Genomic DNA, 20,647 nt, shown 5'->3' with positions numbered 1-20,647 from the left:
AATACATTAGTCAACATATGTACCAATTTTGGTGCTTTTATGAAAAGTCGAACAATTGGTTTGCTATGCTGCAGTACGAATGTGGGTATTTAGGTAAATTGAAATTGGCAATCAACCCTACCCCATGTGGTCTGCCTATTGGCGAGTTCGGTCCAAAAAGAGACCCGTACTTTTCTGAAGAAGTACAATCTAAATTCCGGGTGATCGGTCGAGCCGACTACTGCTCTGTCTGGTGGTCGTGCTCGCGGCCGACGCCCGGCCCCGCAACAATATCATGTCAATAATGTAATAAACTTGGTGATGTACAAGGGTTCATATCATGCGAATAATAAAATTAACTTGGTGATGTACAAGGGTTTATATCTTGGCAATAATTAAATAAAACTGTTGATGTACAAGGGTTTATTTCATGGCAATAATGTCCTGCAATAAGCAAGCAGAAGATGTCCTGCAGAACACGACACTTGCAAAATCCATAAAACAAATTTGACCTAAAAAATAATTGGTGGTTGAATTTGATGACAAAATGTACAACTCGTCTTCAAATGTCAAGTGAATCAGATGAAAATTGACAATTTTGAAATCCGGCCTATGTTGACCTTTTGGCTGATGTGGACCTCCAAAACAATTTATGGTTGAATTCAGTGACCTCAAATATATATCCTCTTTAAATTTCAAGTCAATCTGATGAAAATTGAGGATTTTAGAAATATCATCTTATTTGTTGACCTTGGGCCTATGTTGACCTTTTAGTCTATGTTGACCTGAAACAATTTGGCTTGTTGAATTTTTGGACACCTGCAATACTCTCCTGTTTTGTGGACTGCATTCACTTCTCATGGACACGTACAATGCTCCCATGTTTGGTGGACTACGATTATAGCTCGTGGACACGCACAATACTCTCATGATTTCTAGACTGTGATCACAGCTCATGGACACGTACAATACTCCCATGTTTGGTGTACTACGATTATAGCTCGTGGACACGCACAATACTCTCATGATTTCTAGACTGTGATCACAGCTCATGGACACGTACAATACTCCCATGTTTGGTGGACTATGGTCACAGCTCGTGGACATGTAGAATACCCTCATGATTTGTAGACTGTGATCACAGCGCATGGACACATACAATACTCCCATGTTTGGTGGACTACGGTCACAGCTCGTGGACATGTACAATACTCTCGTCATCGAAAAGCGAGTGGTGCAGAAGCATGCTGGTTGGGAAGCTCGTGGACCTGCAATGACGCAGGTATGTTCCTGTCTGACGCAGTCATGGAGAATTTGTTTGGGGGTCTTCCATTTGCTGTTTGTCGTATGTCGTATATGATCTATGATCTACATTTATTGTCCACTCAAAAAAGCTACGTCAATCGACGGCTCCTCCTGGTAGAGGGAAAGGGGTTGTTGGTGGCTCATGTGGAATTGCGGTTTCAGTGGAGCACAGATCGAGTCACCTGGTCGTTGTAAAGACGCACTTCCTCTCTTGATGTGATCCGTCACTTGGAGTTGCACCTTGAATGGCTACGGAGTCATCTGCTTGTTGTGAAGATGCACGTCCCCTGCCGATGTGAGCCCTCAGGTGGACTTGCGGTTCAAGGTAGCACAGTCACGTGCTTGTTTTGAAGACGAACACTCCCTGTCGATGTGATCCCTCAGGTGGCTTGAGGGGACACGGAACAACGTGCTCGTGAAGCCGCACTCCCCCTCTCGATGGACTGTAAACAAAAAAGCAACAATGTGCGATGTTTGTGCTTTTATGAATGCGATCGTCGAGCGACGTCGCCAAAGCCGGGGCAGGCAATGCGGGTGAGACGACGGTGGGTGTCGGTCAGCGGGCTCTGCGCGGGAAACAGCTGCAGCAGCAAGCAGCAATCGGGTCTCATGGCGAGAAACTGCAGGTTCGAGAGCGTCTGGAGCGAGTAGTGCAGACAGGAGGTGACGGGACGCGCTCATGTAGTGGCGGACAGGGAGCCGCGAGTTTGGGTCTCCGCAAGCTCGTCCGCAGCGAGACGTTCACAAACGTCCGAACTGTGAGAAAGTTTTTCGAGGCAAGTGGACAAGCTTAGTGCGGTCTGGATGGTCGAGCCGTGGGCTTTCCGCTCGTTTTGTTTTCCTGGAGCGCAGACCGTACGGGGAGCGATCAGTACGCGAGCCCACGGACGTCGGGAGGAGCTGCGTCGGGAGAGAGCGTCGTCCCGGGGGATCCGAGAGCTTCGAGATTTCGAGAACGATCACAAGGGCCGTGATCGGAGCCTCTTGTTTCGTTTCGTTACATCATTTACTGTAGAGCTTCCAGAGAAGCGGCGTACAGGGGACGTGGAACTTGAGCAGGATCCGAGTCCACGGGCAGCCCAAGGACGGTAATTACGAACGAGCTCGGGTCGAAGGGATCCAAACAAGGCTGCCGACCGAGAGCAAGCATGGCTTCCTGCGGGAAGCGAGGACAGGGCCGGGCCGGCCATTCGGACAAGAAGCGCTCGCCGTCTATCCTGCGGAGCGCCCTAAAGGTGGGTTCGATGGGAGGGAAAAGCGTGCCGGTCGGGTAGGGTCGGGTCGGGTCGGGTCAGGCCGAGTCGGGTCTCACTGGGTCGGGTCGTGTAGGGTCCGGTCTGGTCTGGTCTGGTCGTCGAGTCGAGTCGAGTCGTGTTTGGTCAGGAACGGTTGAGTCGAGTCGGGTCGGGTCGGGTTAATTTGGGTGGAGTTGTGTCTGGTCGGGTCTGGTCAGATCTGGTCGGGAATGGTTGGGTCAGGTTGAGTTGGGTCTGGTCGGGTCAGGTGGGGTCGTGTCTGCTCAGGTCTGGTTGGGTCTAGTCGGGTCGGGTTGGGTCTTGCGGAGCCGGGTCTGGTCTATTTCTCATCTCGATGGGTCTGTTTGTGCAGGCACATTTTCATTGTTGTTCATTCGTTTGTGACATTGAGATTCTCAGATGCACAATATGCCATTTCAGGTGTCGGCGCCGCAGTCTGGAAGCAGAGCAAGGTGAGCATACCTTCTCATCAGGTTTCATTGTCATCAAATTGTTTCCACTCAAGGCTGTGTAGCGGTTTGCGGTTCCTTACAGATTATAGTGAGAAAGTCAACCATGAACTGGTCATTATAGACCCATCATGCTGACCTCACACCTCCATCTCTACATTTTGTTTTGCACATTGCGGCTCACACCCTAAGAGATAGAAGTGGATGAAGGGGCTTGAAGAGAGGGGGAGGGCAAGTGTAAGGGGAAGGGAAGTGGATGTGATTGAGGAGCAAGGTGGTTTGGAGGGAGGAGGGGATGCGGATTAGAGCAGACAGGGGGAGTGACGGTTGTGGGTATGGAGCAGTGGGGTGGAAGACGTGGAGCTGTTGGGATGGAGGGTTAGGGTTAAAGTGATGGGGATGGAGGGTTAGGGTTAAAGTGATGGGGATGGAGGGTTAGGGTTAAAGTGATGGGGATGGAGGGTTAGGGTTAAAGTGATGGGGATGGAGGGTTAGGGTTAAAGTGATGGGGATGGAGGGTTAGGGTTAAAGTGATGGGGATGGAGGGTTAGGGTTAAAGTGATGGGGATGGAGGGTTAGGGTTAAAGTGATGGGGATGGAGGGTTAGGGTTAAAGTGATGGGGATGGAGGGTTAGGGTTAAAGTGATGGGGATGGAGGGTTAGGGTTAAAGTGATGGGGATGGAGTGAATAAGGGACGAGAGTTGTAAGAGCACTATTGTATAAGTGTGTATTGAACACTGTTGCGGGGTTTCGATTGGTTGCCCCGGTAACATGCTATGACTTGGCCTGAAAGCCCAATTATTGAGTCACAGTTCCGTTTATTATGACCGAATGAAGTGCGTATAACGCTCGTGCGTGCACGTACGGATTGGTAGGAATTGGAGCACGAGACCACGTACGTGCTTCTGCCTATTGTGGAGAACGTAATAACGGAGTGCGAGCCGATCGGATGGGATCGTTCCTTACAGAGTACCTGCCACACACGATTTCACGTTCACCTTCCATTTACTGGACTCAAAGGTGTCCCCATGATTGCACATCTTCACTTGCACCTCATCGAACTGATGTCTCCAAACCGCCGGACTGCCTCTCTCGATCCTGCTTCAAAATCGATGACGTTTCTCGGTCAAATTTAATTACCAGGGAAGGTGGAGGGACCACTGAGGACTGAGGTTGTACAATTGACGTAACTTATGCCAGTGTGTGTGTGTGTGTGTGTGTGTGTGTGTGTGTGTGTGTGTGTGTGTGTGTGTGTGTGTGTGTGTGTGTGTGTGTGTGTGTGTGTGACCATAGGTAAAGCTGTTGAAATATGAAATCACACACGTATGATAAGAAGAAATTCCCGTTTGAAAATGCCAATCCGTAATTAAAAGTAACACACAACACACAGAACCAATGGTTACCTGCTTCATGAATCTGTAAAGGTGTGCGAATGTATCATTTTGCAAATCTTTGTTCGAACTGATTAAAATACATTGGTCTGGCAAGCTGTAGAAAGTGAAATTTTGTGGGTTTGACCTTTGATTTTTTTGACCTTTGACCTTTGACCTCTGTAAAATTTTTGACCTTTGACCTCTGTAAAAGCCATATTAAGTCACCGGACCAATACCTACCTGGTTTTGTCCGTAGGTGCTGCAGTAAGGTATGTTTGTGCCAAATCTTGTTGTATTGCTTCAAGTATAAAAGCTTGTCACCTCCGCCACCGAAGGTGGAACGAGGTTGTGTTTTCACCTCTTTCTGGGTTTGTTTGTTTGTTTCTTGCAAAATCGAAGATTTTTCAAGTATATTAGTTGGTCGATTTTGTTATTCTGTCTGTCTGTCTGTCTGTCTGTCTGTTTGTTGCCTACAGGTCACAGTTATAAACCAATCTTCACGAAACTTCACCACATCGTAGAGTTTGTCACAAGGAAGAAGCCTATTGATTTTGGGGGTCAAAAGGTCAACATAGGCCAAAGGTCAACAACTAAGGTGGCATTTCTAAAATCCTCAATTTTCATCCGACTGACGAGAAATTTGAAGAGGATTTATATTTCACGTCACTGAATTCAACCAGAGAATTATTTTGGAGGTCAACATCGGCCAAACGGTCAAAATAGGCCAAATTTGTAACATTGTCAATTTTCATCCGATTCACTTGAAATTTGAAGAGGATTTGCATATTTGGCCTTTGAATTCAACCAACAATTATTTTTAAGATGAAATTTGTTTTATGGATTTTGCAAGTATCGTGCTCTGCACAACGTCTTCTTCTTGTTATTCTGTTTGTTTGTCTGTCTCTGTTTGTCACCTACAGGTCCCATTTTTAAACCGATCTTCACGAAACTTCACCACATGGTCGAGTTTATCATTAGGAAGAAGCGTCTTGTTTTTAAGGTCAACAACTCAGGTGAGGATTTCTAAAATCCTCAACTTTCATCCAATTAACATTAAATTTAAAGAGGATTTGTATTACAGGTCACTGAATTCATCTAGCCAATTATTTTTGAGGTCAACATGTACCAAAAGGAACAAATTAAAAAGGAGGAAACACCAACAGTTGAGTACAAGTGAGAGCAAGAGTAGAATCATGGGAAGGGGAAGAAGGACATGTGGGGGTGATCAAGTCACACACAGGTTGAATGAAACACAGCAATAAGCGGTAGAGGAAAGCGGGGATGAAACAGAAAAGGAATCTCTCTCTATCGAGTGCAGCCTGTGGCTGCTGGTTGCATCATTGGTTGGGACACGGCTATGCCGCTGATGCAGTGTCCCCCTTACCAGTACACTGGTACTCATTTTGCCGACCACGGAAGGATGACAGGCTGAGTTAACCTCCTGGTGTATTAATTCAGCGGCCCAACGGGGCTTGAACTCAGGACCCCAGGATCCCAAGCCGCCACCCTAACCACTAAGCCAACCCCAGGCTTAGAAAAGGAATAAACCAACCGACAAGGAACAAATGAAATGAGGTGAGGGAGAGGGGGGGAATAATAACCTGGAAAAGGGAGTGCTTGGGAATAGGTTCATTTACAGATGGAAGAGATCAAGAGTATGGATCGGAAATTACCTGAGATCGTGGTGAGCAGCTGTCTTGAAGCACTGGAGGGAAAAATAGGACTGAGCAGGCTGGGAAGTTGGTTCCAAAGGTGAGACAAAAGGGGAACAAATGAAAGGAGGTGAGCAGTGAGCAAGGATTTTGGGAGTTTAACAAGAAGAGGTTGATGGTGGACCGTGTGCACCCTGCAGAAACCTTGGCGATGGCGACAAATCACAGAGATAGCAGAGGATCCATGACCAGGAAGGACGCACAAGAAGACAAAGAGACCACCGACTTGGCTGCGATGGGAAATTGATAAGCCCAAAGACTCAGCTTCACAGCAGGAGATTCCAATGATGTTGATGGCAGCAATTTCCACGGTGCCAAACTGAGCAAGGTGTGAGGCAGCGGTGCAATCCCAGAGGGGAGAAGTGCAGTACTCCATCAAGCTGTGGATGAAGGCCGTTAAGTGGATAGGAGTTGAGGTGTGCCAAGGAAGGACTTTGTATGATGGAGGATGCCCAGTTGGCGGCTGGCTTTGGAAGCCAACTTTTAAGTGTGGTTTACCCAAGAAATATCATGGCTGATAGTGAGACCCAGGAGTTTGAATGACTGAACCTCCTCAAGAAGAATGTTACTGGCAGTGCTGGTGAATGGGGTCACTTGGAGTAGAAGAGATCATGAGCATGGATGGGGGATGACCTGATGGAGTGGCAACCAGCTGTCTTGAAGCACTGAAGGGCTTAACCTTTTCTTCTTCTTAATCTCTTCCTCTGCAGGGATTAACCTCCTCAAATGGCTTGTTCAGGAAATAGATGAGAGAGTTTGCCAGGCGGTCCTTTCGGAGAGACAGAGTGAGTGTGTTGGATTTTTTGGGGTTTAAAGACGTATTGGAAGTGTTGGGCCAGCTCCTGATTCTACCAAGGTTTGCAGAGAGAGAAAAGGCTGCTGCCTGACTGTCTGACTGTCTGAAGGATGAAAAATGATGTGGCAGGGGGTGGAATTATCAGCAAAGAGATAAGCATGATTTTCCAGGAAATCAGAAAGGTCATTGATGAAGATGAGGAACAAGACTGGGTCCAGAACACTTCCTTGGGGCACTCCAGCCTTGACAGGGAGAATAAATCAGAGGATCCCATTAAGAGCTATCCGCTGACGATGGGAGTGGAGGAAGTCAATAATTCACAAGAGGAGGTGGCCTTGGACGCCATAATCAGAGTATGGAGATCAAGGTGGGGTGCCAGACTGCATAAAAGTACTCAGGATATGAGTGACAGCCCTGATCTCATGTCTGAGATGAAGGGCTTCTATCCATTGTTGGGAGAGAAGAAGCAGCACGTCCAAGGTAGAATAACCAGGTATGAAATTGAACTGTTGATCTGAATGTTGGAGAAAAGGAGGGATTTCGTGTCAACTGCAATGATAGAATCCATGACCTTGCTTATAATTGGAAACACGCTAATCGGCCTGTACCTAAGAGGATCCATTTTTGCACCATGTTTGGGTATTGTATTGATGTTGGCTAACTTCCAGGTAGATGGAAACTGACCCAGAGAGAATGACCGATGGACCGAGCAGAAAGAGGATGTGCAAAAGCAGCAGAGCAGGTTTTTAGGACACATGCACTGATGCTGTTAGGGCTTGTTGCAGAATCATATTCGAAGTTTTCCAGAAACCTCTCCACCTTCTGAGTGTGAAAGACACAATATCCAGTCCAGAAGTTGGCTATGAGAGGGTAGAGTAGGTGTAGGGAGTGAGGGTTGGGTACAGAAGATTTGGAAGCAAACAGAAATGAAGCATTCAGCCTTCTCATGAGTGGTCAGCTGTGGTGTCATTTGAAGAGAGGGAAGGGATGGAGGAGGGAGAGCATACACCAGAGACAGACTCAAGGTGCCACCGGGATTTAGAGGAGGGAGACAAGTTTTAAAGTTCATTTTTGAGGTTGGAGAGATGGTGTACAGATTACTGGCTCTTCTGAGAGTTATAAACACACACTTGTTGCATTCCAGGAAGAGACGGCAAGTTGTTTGAAGGTAACTGCCTCATCACAGGATTCTGTGTATTCGGGGCAAAAGCCCATGCATGATAACTGCAGAGGAGATGGTACAAGTCCATACATAAGGGAAGGTAAGCTTGTGTGGTAGGATTCCCAGGAAGTATTACTATCAGACGCATTGGAAATGAAGAACCTGTCTTGGCATGAAAAAGCAGCTTGCAGTCCAGTCTGACACTAAGGCAGCTCTCTGAGAATAGCCAGAGAGATGTTGACTCTCATGAGCACATGAACGGATAAACCTGTTGAAGTAGAAGAGGAACAGGAGACATGAGTCGGAAAATTCATCATTATGAAGTCCAGAAGGTTGGAAGTGCCATTGGGAGAAATCCGGGTCAGAAAGCTCATAGGAAGAGAGGCGGCAAGATGTTGGAGAAGCAGAGAGGGGGTATGACGTCAGAGAAGCAGATGGGAGGGGTGGGGAAACACTGGGGAAGCAGAGAGGGGGTGGAATGCGGGGGAATAAGAGGGGGACTGGATGCTGGGGAAGCAGAGACGGGGCAAGACGTTCCTGCAGCGTTGGGGGATACCGAGTAGTTATCGGTAGATGGGACTGGATGAGACTTGATATGCATAATCTTAAGGCGATTCCCTATCCGCTATATGACATCCATTTTGCTCTTAATCTTATAGTTTCCATGCTTGGCGACCCATCGCCGCATACCGGCTTGTTTGTCTGTCTGTTTGTTTGTGTTCAGGATATCTCAAAAAGTTGTGGACAGATTCGGATGAAACTCGGTGGACAGGTTTGGTGCGTCGCAAGGAAGAATTGATTCGATTTTGGTGAAGATCCAGATCCGGATCCGACAACTGGAATTTTTTAGAGTGATTCTTCACCATTGAGAGATAGGGTCAAAAACTATGTATCACATGATATTTCAAACATGTAAGGGGCCCGATATGTTCTCGTGGATCAGACATTACGTGGTGGGGGTGTGCGCTCTACTGAGTGTCCTTCTAGTTTTATTTGTATTGAACACGGTGCAAGGAAGCGAGGATGGTGAATAATAAGGACAGAGATGATGGAGACACGGCGAGCGGGAAGAGACATAACTCACTTCCAAAAAGATTTGGAGCCCAGGCCCCCTTAAACTTCTGATCCCCTCCCCCCAAAAAAGAAATACCTTCAGCACAATGGCCCATGTTGGCCCATGTAGAAGTTGTACAGCACTCTATAGAGCACATTCCTCCACCAGGCTGAACAGTTTACGTTATGTATCCTGCTGATAAGCCGGATCTGCTGGCCTGAACCAAAATCTAATCAGCTTGTTCTTGTCATCTATCGAACTCATCCACCGAGTTTTGTCATAACTCGTCCACAACTTTTTGAGATACCCTCCTCACAGGCAGACAAACAGACGGGTGAAAATATCCGTCCACCTTCGGTGGTGGAGGTAACGATATGTCTCCCATGTCTGGAGGGGTGGATATATAACTTGAGAGTTCACAGAACACCTTACCCTGTGCAGTGTTGATAAACAAGGAAATGGTCAGGGGCGGGGGGGGGGGTGGGTCTGAGAACCTCAAATTTGATTCTTCATGACGATGTAAAATGCTGTATTATTTTGTCCAAGTACTGCTCAGTGGAAGGGTTTTGAAAGTACTGTACCAAAAAGGCGATTTTTATTGTACACTGTTCAAGTATATAATGAGAAATAAACATTTTAAAGGTTGTAAAAAAAAACAGTTCAGAAGTTTACCGCCGTTGATGCAGTGTCTTTTTCACCACCATATTTAACACGGTGCTTGTTGTTTGTGTCCTTTACAACGTCCTGAAAAACCCTAAGTTTCCTGTTTGGAATGATTTTCAAACTTTGTTTTCCAGGCAGAAAGAGTTTTTAACTTATCTGGAATTTAAATTTTGAATAAGGTATCGTCATCGTGCACCGTCCGTCTGTTTGTCCGTCCGTCTGTCTGTCCGTCTCCTTTTTCGACTTGTCCGACCAAACCACTGGGCCAATCCGGCTGAAATTTGGCAGCAACGTTCCTCTCCTGACTGGTAACAGGAATTACAAAGAATAACACGTTCCGGTCACGTGACTAAGTGGCATGTGCGGTTGGGCCGAATTCTGAACCAAAGTACAGTTAAACTACAGAGTACAGCCAATCCGATTAGGGGAAATCTATTTATTATGTACGAATGGGGTTTGGAGGAGTCGAAATTGACAATTTTGAGAAGGACGAGAATAGTGGATGGTGGTAGAGATACGGTTAGGAGAGATGTGGGGAGACAAGGGAAATAAGTTTTGGAGATCGGAGCAAAGGTGGTGGAGGGGCGTACATGGAGCATCCAGGAGAAGGGGGAGGCTGCAAGATTCCACCACATTTGCTTACGTAATATATAGATAGTCGCATCCCTATGGAAGCCTTCCAGGAGTATAGACACGAGATAATAAAGACAAGTGCTCCCTTTTAGACGTCCTCCATATCGATTTTGAAAATTTCCCGATTCATGGATCTCATGCTGTTTCCATGGCAACGTAGCCCACGCTTTGGATGTGGAGCACGTGCGTGTTCCATTTTGCCATATTTCTCAGTCACAACAAAACTAAACACAAGTAAGAATACAACAACATTAACCTTGGGGATAGGGACGTTTATTAATGGTGGAGGGGGAGGGGGAGAGTCGTGCTGGGGTAGTAATATGAGGGTGGGAATGAGTTCTGGGTTTGGGGGGTAAATCGTGGGGGTATGGGTGAGTCATGGAGAGGGCGGGGGGGCAGTCGTGTGGGTGAGTTGCGGGTGAAATGAGTCGTGGAGGTTGGTGTGAGTCGTAATCATGGGAGGGGGGTGAGTAGGGTGAGTGATTTGGTAGGTGTGAGGGAGTGAGTTGTGGGAAGGGGATATGGAGGGGGGAATAGGGAGCAGAGTTAAAAACAGCAAAAGGCTTTACCTTGTGTCACTTTCATGTCTAATGATGTCACAAATACCCGGTAACAATCGACAATCATTGTCGGACGTGTGAAATGAAACACCTTTGCAAATCCACTCTTTCTTATTTAATTAATCACGCATTGGTGTGGTGTGCCCGACACGAAGGGAGCACAGGTCGCGAACTTGCTCTGAGCTGCCTCCTTTGGATTTGATTAATGGACCCAACTATCCAGTCGACCCTCAGATCGGTGGACGCAGGCAGGTTGATTGTTGCATCACACAGTGCACTGTCCTTTTCCATAAGGTGGACGTCAGCCAGATTACGCATCTTCTTGGATTAGTAGGTGACTGTCGAAGACCCCACAATGTGTTTCATGAAGAGTGGGCACGTTATCACCCGTATCCTGAATAAATAGCAAACTCCATCTCTAATATGCTGGGGGTCCGTCCATCCTCTGGGACCATACACTGTTCAGAGCGTCGGTGCTGCCGAAGGCGTCTCCTGGGTTATTGGGCACAATTCCTGACGGGTCACCACTCCGACGCAGGATATTCGAATGGCTCAATCATCCCAGCAAGCTGGTACTCATTCTGCCGACCTTGGAAGGATGACAGGCAGAGTCAACCCCACCTGAGGTGATTATTAATTTAATGACAAAGTAGGATTTGAACTCAGGACGCTGGGATCCCAAGCCCACCACCCTAACCATTAAACCAACACCAGGCATATACTGAGGTCACTGGAGTAATGCATTGCTACCCATGCTTCTGGAAAGATGCAACGAGCAAACAGATTCATAACTTCATCCAAAATTGTACTACCACCACTATTGTACATATAATATACATATATATTTGAGGTGTGTGTGTGTGTGTGTGTGTACACGTATACTGTACTGTAAGTTGTAATGGTGACGAGGGCAGGAAGGGACGTGAGCGGAGTGCTCGGACCGACTTCCCTGCCAACAACCCTGAAGCCAACGAACCACGGATAACTTCACCATGCAATGGGTTGCTAAGCAACAACAGACGCCAGCTGAGACGCTTAATTTAAGTAGGGTCCAGCGTCCAAATCCCGCTTTACTTTCCCGTAAAATTAATCACCCAGGATAAGGACTGTGCTGCCTCCCGACCCACTGCTGTTCATCAAAACGGCCGAGCGATACCGCAAGTGGAACGTTAGCTATGGCTAACCACAACGAGACGGCAGGGCGGAACTCTCGGTCACTATCCACACACGATGTTCTAACCCACTGTTCTTCATTGCACGGCCCGTGAGCCACTGCTGGCCCCTGGTGGCCTAAAGTGCAGGGCCTGACGTACAGCCAATAATACACAAATGTGAAAACACCGCATCATAATCCACCATAAATGATATCAAATTGACACAATGGTTTCAAATGAGTTCCAATGCCAAGCATAAACGTAACATAACTACATCAGGATATGGTTGCAGTTTACAAACTGTGATGCTTGCAGCCCAGTTAACTACAACAAAGAAGAGTACGTGGGAGCGGGGCCTAATAGCACCCATAATGGAGTCCTGCAAGCAGTGTGGCGGCTCTCTCACTGAAGCCTTATTGGAAAAAGTGGCCCCCCTATAAAAAAAATGTAGTGTAGATCACTGTGTCTCCTCCGTAACTCCAAAACCATGAAACCGAGCAGCCTGAAACGTTGCATGCATACTAAGAAAACTCCAAGGAAGTGCAAGAGTGAAAATTGGGTGTTTGGGTTAATTTAAATACCCATTTTGAAGATAATTAACGGCCTTATTTAATTATATCCTTTATCAGACACATCCTCGGTCACCGCTCTCAAATGGAGTTTTAAGACGTATCCTTAGTAACCTCACTGGGGTCTACAGCCGCCATGTTTTTTGGCCTGCTCAACCACGCCTCGACGTGGAACAGGCCGGAATGATTTCTTAAAGATGAAGTCTTTATTTCACTTCCCTCATATTATCGAATGCCTGTTCATCAGAGCTATGAATAGCTGGGTACGTTGTAATATAATGCTTATAAACGCCCAGAGATGTCAGCGTTTGTGGCTTTATTTCATTTCCGCACATGCGATCACCTCAAGAATCTCTTAAACTAAGCAGAAGTACAAAATTTAAGCTCCAGAACCGAACTAACAAGCAGTTCTGACTCCAAGAAAAGTGTTCATTTGTTCAATTCGGATATTTGTGGCATTTTGGGCGTCTCCAGGATGAGTACGTTTAATATGACGGTTCGGCGATTGCTAATCGCGTGCCAAGGGAGCCGTTTCATATCAAGTTTCATTTGAGTGCTAAGCCACTTGACGAGCAATCCACAATATTCACACTGTTACTGAATACTGCACGTCGATCGACTTGAGCAAAATTCAGGGGTCACTCACATGTATTGTCAGCCATGTGTTGTTCTGCGGTGCAACAGGCGGTGGCTGGCTCGCTGAAAATGCGAAATATTATGTTCCACCACGTTTCCCCTTTTTGTGCATTCTTCCATTATAAGACCCATCACTTCGGCATAGATAAATACAAATAAAAATGAAACGTTCTCGTTTTTAAGTTTCCTCAACCGTTTTGCTTGGTGAAGCCGCTTGGCACACATTTAAGTTTCAATGGTGATACTGCGGTTCTATACCGGAGGTCGGAAGGAAAAATTAATTATTTGATCACAACGAGTAAAAAACGTTTTTAGTGATGAAATAGTTAATCACCATATCACCGCAGAATTGCTGAGAGGTATGCATGCTTGCTCTGTGAAGCCTAGATTTGAATCCCAACCAAGCTACAAACAGGCAGAGTGATTCATCAATGTGTGTGCCATCTCTCGGATGGACGATAAACTGAATGTCACATCTGCTGGATTCCCTCACCCCTCTCCCACACTCACCCCTCTCCCCTCTCCCCCTCCCTCTCCCTCTCCCCGCCTCTCCTCTCTCCCTCCCAACCCTACCTCCTCTCTCCCAACCCTCTCCCCTCTCTCCCACCCCTCCTTCCGATCCCAGTTTCTCCCTCTCTCCGACCACTCCCCTCTCCCCAACCACTCCATCTCTCTCCCACCCTACCCCTGCTCCCCAACCTTCCCTCTCTGTTGAGGGGTCCAGCATGCACGAATCAGATTCGGAGTTAGCTGACTGGTGGGGTGAAAAGGTCGCTGTATGTATGAGCATGCATGCAAGCAGACCTTTACCAGGAAGATAGCGTGGGTTTTAAATGCTCATGGCCAAGGTCTCAAAGTATCCGTTTGAGTGTGCATATGCGTGCAAGTTGCTGTTGTTGTCTGCTATCTCCACATATGGTGGGTGGGTGTTATGAGGTGAAACAGAGACCTACCAGGTCTAAAAGTGTGTGTGTGTGTGTGTGCGTGTGCGTGTGCGTGTGCGTGTGCGTGTGCGTGTGATTGATTGGTATCTACATATGTGGGTTTCAGAATGTGTAATGGAGTCCTCCCAGGGTGGGCTCAAAGTATCCACCTTCATTTCAGTAAGGGGGTCACAATTCATGGACCAAGTTGTGAAGGTTTCTGTTCTCAAAGTTTTGTTCCGAGGGATCTCTTCAGGGTCGTCACTGAGCCCCAGACAGCTTCCAAATGTAGTTTATTTGGAGTAATATTCCCATGAATGGTTTTTAATATCTCTGTGAGGTTCTTCATCTTGATTCCTGTAGTTCAAACAATCAGTGGTACAACTTTGGCAATCTTCAGCTTCCAGGATCTTTGTCCCTTCATTCTTGAGGTCTTGGGATTTGGTCATTTTCTTCATTTCTGTATTGTTTAGTCCAAAATCACCGGTATTAAACACCTCACTTAGTAATGCCTTCTTCTCTTTTTTTGTACCTAAGTATGACATCTGATTGCAATGCTTTGTTTTCGAAGTTCACGCTCAATTGGACCATGAGGTCGTATCTGAGTTGTATTTCCATGTTCTCAGTGATTGCTTTTGGTTCATGTTCCCACAAATTCTCTGGAACTGGGATATCAAAGTTTTTGCAGATGTATCAGCAGATTACTTTCCAAACTCTGTTGTGTCATTGTGTGTACAGCTGTTCTGACACGAGTTTTTTTTTTCTGGTCGGTCATTAAGCATAACATATCATTCTCGTTGCGAACCCCACCTCAACCCCTCACCTTTCCATCTTTTTTTTATCCTCCTCCTCATCATCCTCCTCCTCCCCCCACCTCAATAAATAAATATCTCTCTCTCTCTCTCTCTCTCTCTCTCTCTCTCTCTCTCTCTCTCTCTCTCTCTCTCTCTCTCTCTCTCTCTCTCTCTCTCTCTCTCTCTCTCTCCCCCTGCAGCGTATAGCAACATTTGGTGAGGCGTCGCTCTCCCCACCCCACCCCCCACCTCCCTCACTATTTCTCCCTTCCTAGCTTCCTCTCCCCTCCCTCTATCCTCTGTCTATCCTCTTCTCTCCTCTGTGTACTATCCTCTCCTCTCTCCTCTGTCTACTATCCTCTCCTCTCTGTCTTTCCTCTCCTAACTCATCTGTCTTTCCGGTGGGCGACGTTGTTCCAAGCATGTAACCTGTTCTTCGACACATACGTTTATTTGGGTGGTGTATAGGCAACTGATAGCTCTGTGTCAGCGAAAAATAAAAAAATAACCAATGAAGTTACGTGCATGAAGCAAAAAACATACTTCATGCTTACAATTCAAAACACTTCACTGCACCGGTAAACGTGGGGACAGGAATACTGCACAGTAAATGGTGGAGACTTGTAATACCCTCCCCCACCTGGAGGGGGCGCTACACGGTACACATTTACATTGAGAATTTGCGTTCCCTCCCCCATCTGGAGGCGGCGCCACACGGTACACATTTACATTGAGAATTTACGTTCCCTCCCCCATCTGGAGGCGGCACCACACGGTACACATTTACATTGAGAATTCGCGTTCCCTCCCCCATCTGGAGGCGGCGCCACACGGTACACATTTACATTGAGAATTTACGTTCCCTCCCCCATCTGGAGGCGGCGCCACACGGTACACATTTACATTGAGAATTTGCGTTCCCTCCCCCATCTGGAGGCGGCGCCACACGGTACACATTTACATTGAGAATTCGCGTTCCCTCCCCCATCTGGAGGCGGCGCCACACGGTACACATTTACATTGAGAATTTACGTTCCCTCCCCCATCTGGAGGCGGCGCCACACGGTACACATTTACATTGAGAATTCGCATTCCCTCCCCCATCTGGAGGCGGCGCCACACGGTACACATTTACATTGAGAATTCGCGTTCCCTCCCCCATCTAGAGGCGGCGCCACACGGTACACATTTACATTGAGAATTCGCGTTCCCTCCCCCATCTAGAGGCGGCGCCACACGGTACACATTTACATTGAGAATTCGCGTTCCCTCCCCCATCTAGAGGCGGCGCCACATGGCACACATTACATTGAGAATTTGCGTTCCCTCCCCCACCTAGAGGCGGCGCCACACGGTACACATTTACATTGAGAATTTGCGTTCCCTCCCCCACCTAGAGGCGGCGCCACACGGTACACATTTACATTGCGAATTTGCGTTCCCTCCCCCATCTGGAGGCGGCGCCACATGGTACACATTTACATTGAGAATTCGCGTTCCCTCCCCCATCTGGAGGCGGCGCCACACGGTACACATTTACATTGAGAATTCGCGTTCCCTCCCCCATCTGGAGGCGGCGCCACACGGTACACATTTACATTGAGAATTTGCGTTCCCTCCCCCATCTAGAGGCAGCGCCACACGGTACACATTTACATTGAGAATTCGCGTTCCCTCCCCCATCTAGAGGCGGCGCCACATGGCACACATTACATTGAGAATTTGCGTTCCCTCCCCGACCTAGAGGCGGCGCCACACGGTACACATTTACATTGAGAATTTGCGTTCCCTCCCCCATCTAGAGGGGGCGCCACACGGTACACATTTACATTGAGAATTTGCGTTCCCTCCCCCATCTAGAGGCGGCGCCATACGGTACACATTTACATTGAGAATTCGCGTTCCCTCCCCCATCTGGAGGCGGCGCCACACGGTACACATTTACATTGAGAATTCGCGTTCCCTCCCCCATCTAGAGGCGGCGCCATACGGTACACATTTACATTGAGAATTCGCGTTCCTCCCCCATCTACAGGCGGCGCCACACGGTACACATTTACATTGAGAATTTGCGTTCCCTCCCCCATCTAGAGGCGGCGCCACACGGTACACATTTACATTGAGAATTCGCGTTCCCTCCCCCATCTAGAGGCGGCGCCACATGGCACACATTACATTGAGAATTTGCGTTCCCTCCCCCACCTAGAGGCGGCGCCACACGGTACACATTTACATTGAGAATTTGCGTTCCCTCCCCCATCTAGAGGCGGCGCCACACGGTACACATTTACATTGAGAATTTGCGTTCCCTCCCCCATCTAGAGGGGGCGCCACACGGTACACATTTACATTGAGAATTTGCGTTCCCTCCCCCATCTAGAGGCGGCGCCATACGGTACACATTTACATTGAGAATTCGCGTTCCCTCCCCCATCTAGAGGGGGCGCCACACGGTACACATTTACATTGAGAATTTGCGTTCCCTCCCCCATCTAGAGGCGGCGCCATACGGTACACATTTACATTGAGAATTCGCGTTCCCTCCCCCATCTGGAGGCGGCGCCACACGGTACACATTTACATTGAGGGTCGCGTTCCCTCCCCCATCTGGAGGCGGCGCCATACGGTACACATTTACATTGAGAATTCGCGTTCCTCCCCCATCTACAGGCGGCGCCACACGGTACACATTTACATTGAGAATTTGCGTTCCCTCCCCCATCTAGAGGCGGCGCCACACGGTACACATTTACATTGAGAATTCGCGTTCCCTCCCCCATCTGGAGGCGGCGCCACATGGTACACATTTACATTGAGAATTCGCGTTCCCTCCCCCATCTGGAGGCGGCGCCACACGGTACACATTTACATTGAGAATTCGCGTTCCCTCCCCCATCTGGAGGCGGCGCCACACCGTCCACATTTACATTGAGAGTCGCGTTCCCTCCCCCATCTGAGGCGGCGCCACATGGCACACATTACATTGAGAATTTGCGTTCCCTCCCCCACCTAGAGGCGGCGCCACACGGTACACATTTACATTGAGAATTTGCGTTCCCTCCCCCATCTAGAGGGGGCGCCACACGGTACACATTTACATTGCGAATTTGCGTTCCCTCCCCCATCTGGAGGCGGCGCCATACGGTACACATTTACATTGCGAATTTGCGTTCCCTCCCCCATCTGGAGGCGGCGCCACACGGTACACATTTACATTGAGAATTCGCGTTCCCTCCCCCATCTAGAGGCGGCGCCACATGGCACACATTACATTGAGAATTTGCGTTCCCTCCCCCACCTAGAGGCGGCGCCACACGGTACACATTTACATTGAGAATTTGCGTTCCCTCCCCCATCTAGAGGGGGCGCCACACGGTACACATTTACATTGCGAATTTGCGTTCCCTCCCCCATCTGGAGGCGGCGCCATACGGTACACATTTACATTGCGAATTTGCGTTCCCTCCCCCATCTGGAGGCGGCGCCACACGGTACACATTTACATTGAGAATTTGCGTTCCCTCCCCCATCTGGAGGCGGCGGCATACGGTACACATTTACATTGCGAATTTGCGTTCCCTCCCCCACCTGGAGGCGGCGCCACACGGTACACATTTACATTGAGAATTTGCGTTCCCTCCCCCATCTAGAGGCGGCGCCATACGGTACACATTTACATTGAGAATTCGCGTTCCCTCCCCCATCTGGAGGCGGCGCCACATGGTACACATTTACATTGAGAATTTGCGTTCCCTCCCCCATCTGGAGGCGGCGCCACACGGTACACATTTACATTGAGAATTTGCGTTCCCTCCCCCACCTAGAGGCGGCGCCACACGGTACACATTTACATTGAGAATTTGCGTTCCCTCCCCCATCTAGAGGCGGCGCCACACGGTACACATTTACATTGAGAATTTGCGTTCCCTCCCCCATCTAGAGGCGGCGCCATACGGTACACATTTACATTGAGAATTCGCGTTCCCTCCCCCATCTGGAGGCGGCGCCACATGGTACACATTTACATTCAGAATTTGCGTTCCCTCCCCCATCTAGAGGCGGCGCCACACGGTACACATTTACATTGAGAATTTGCGTTCCCTCCCCCATCTGGAGGCGGCGCCACACGGTACACATTTACATTGAGAATTTGCGTTCCCTCCCCCATCTGGAGGCGGCGCCACACGGTACACATTTACATTGAGAATTTGCGTTCCCTCCCCCATCTGGAGGCGGCGCCACACGGTACACATTTACATTGAGAATTTACGTTCCCTCCCCCAAGACCAGTGGCAAAGATAAAAACACCCCTCTTCACCAGTTGAGGTCTTGCTGATCCAAGTCTGGATGTAATCAGCCCCTAACTGTAGGAGTAGCCGCGCGACAAACACACAGACACCGGTCCGTGAATTATAGTAAGGATAAGGGAAGGAAGGGGGAAGTAAAAGTGAATTGAACATTTCATCTTTATTTACATTAAACATTGGTCATTAAACGGAGACAGGAACAACGCAGGTATGATAGGTCGAATGGCCTTCTCATGCACCAAAGTTCCCTCGATATCATCTTTGTGTAACGTTGTTCATAACAGGAAGAAATGGGGAGGGGAGGAAAGAGAGTTGTGGGGTGAGGGTGCATGGAGTTGGAAGAGGGAGATTGAGATGTTGGGAAAGGGGTTCTACGACCTTGCCCTCGGGTAGAGGGCTTGGGGTTCTGTCGATTGTTCCGGAGGTCCGAGTCGACGTGCTCGGCCGACCAATACGTACCCATGTGCGGTCGCACCCTATAGGCAGTCAGATGTGACCAAGCGAAGTTAACATCCTAATGCTGATGCCAATTCACACACCCCACTCTTCAACACCCAGCATCGTATGCAAATCCAACAATGAAAAATTCAAAACGGAGGAATCAATGCAAATGTTTTACTCAGAATAAAGAAACACAGGGTATACCACCAATCGATGAGTAAAGCACGTCACAACAAAGAACAAAAGGAATTCAATAAGATTTATGCAGTGGTAATAATTGAGAAATTAAGGGACAGACAAGTGCCAAGACAAAATGGACAAGACAATTCAACAGCCCACCAGATATCCCTAGCTATTCCCAAGGGAGGGAAGCAAACTAACAAAATAATATTTGCCAAGATATAAAGAAAATAATGTATGTAAAGGAGAAAGGTGGGGAAGAATTCAGAACCTGTTTGAGTTGACGTTCCGGCGGCCTGCCCCAGCCACAGGCCACAAGGATGATCCCTCACCACGATATCACGATATATCTATATCTATATCTATATCTATATCTATATCTATATCTATATCTATATCTATATCTATATCTATATCTATATCTATATCTATATCTATCTCTCTCTCTCTCTCTCTCTCTCTCTCTCTCTCTCTCTCTCTCTCTCTCTCTCTCTCTCTCTCTCTCTCTCTCTCTCTCTCTGTGTGTGTGTTCTCAAACTTCGCTAACAGACGAACTCGAGCAATCAGGAGGAGGAAACGCTTCTGCTCCCTCTCCGATCAACGTGCCCCAGTGAGGCTCTCCTCTGCCTCAGTGTCTTCAACACAGACGGTGCCTCCAACAGGCGGCCCTCGGAGGGATCACTCCAATCCTCCAAAAGGT

At 48.1% G+C, this 20,647-nt stretch overlaps 2 protein-coding genes across 2 annotated transcripts in view; one reads left to right on the top strand and one right to left on the bottom strand.

The window, feature by feature from the left end:
* The window catches only part of LOC147019429 (uncharacterized), a 112,119-nt gene extending 91,870 nt beyond the window's left edge, over positions 1–20,249 (bottom strand). The window contains exon 1 of the mRNA XM_085893892.1: positions 20,219–20,249. The gene's annotated coding sequence lies outside the window, so the exon portion shown is untranslated. The remainder of the gene's footprint in view (positions 1–20,218) is intronic.
* LOC147019428 (uncharacterized) overlaps positions 2,241–20,647 on the top strand; it is a 102,247-nt gene continuing 83,840 nt past the window's right edge. The window contains exons 1-2 of the mRNA XM_085893890.1: positions 2,241–2,519; positions 2,961–2,992. Of these exons, the coding sequence (XP_085750016.1) occupies positions 2,433–2,519; positions 2,961–2,992 (119 nt within the window). The 5' untranslated portion in view covers positions 2,241–2,432. The remainder of the gene's footprint in view (positions 2,520–2,960; positions 2,993–20,647) is intronic.

This window comes from Eptatretus burgeri, chromosome 9 (genome assembly GCF_056783735.1).
Source record: "Eptatretus burgeri isolate ZD-2024b chromosome 9, Ebu_testis_v1, whole genome shotgun sequence".
NCBI lineage: Eukaryota > Metazoa > Chordata > Myxini > Myxiniformes > Myxinidae > Eptatretus > Eptatretus burgeri.
This window is presented reverse-complemented; position numbering and strand designations above follow the sequence as displayed.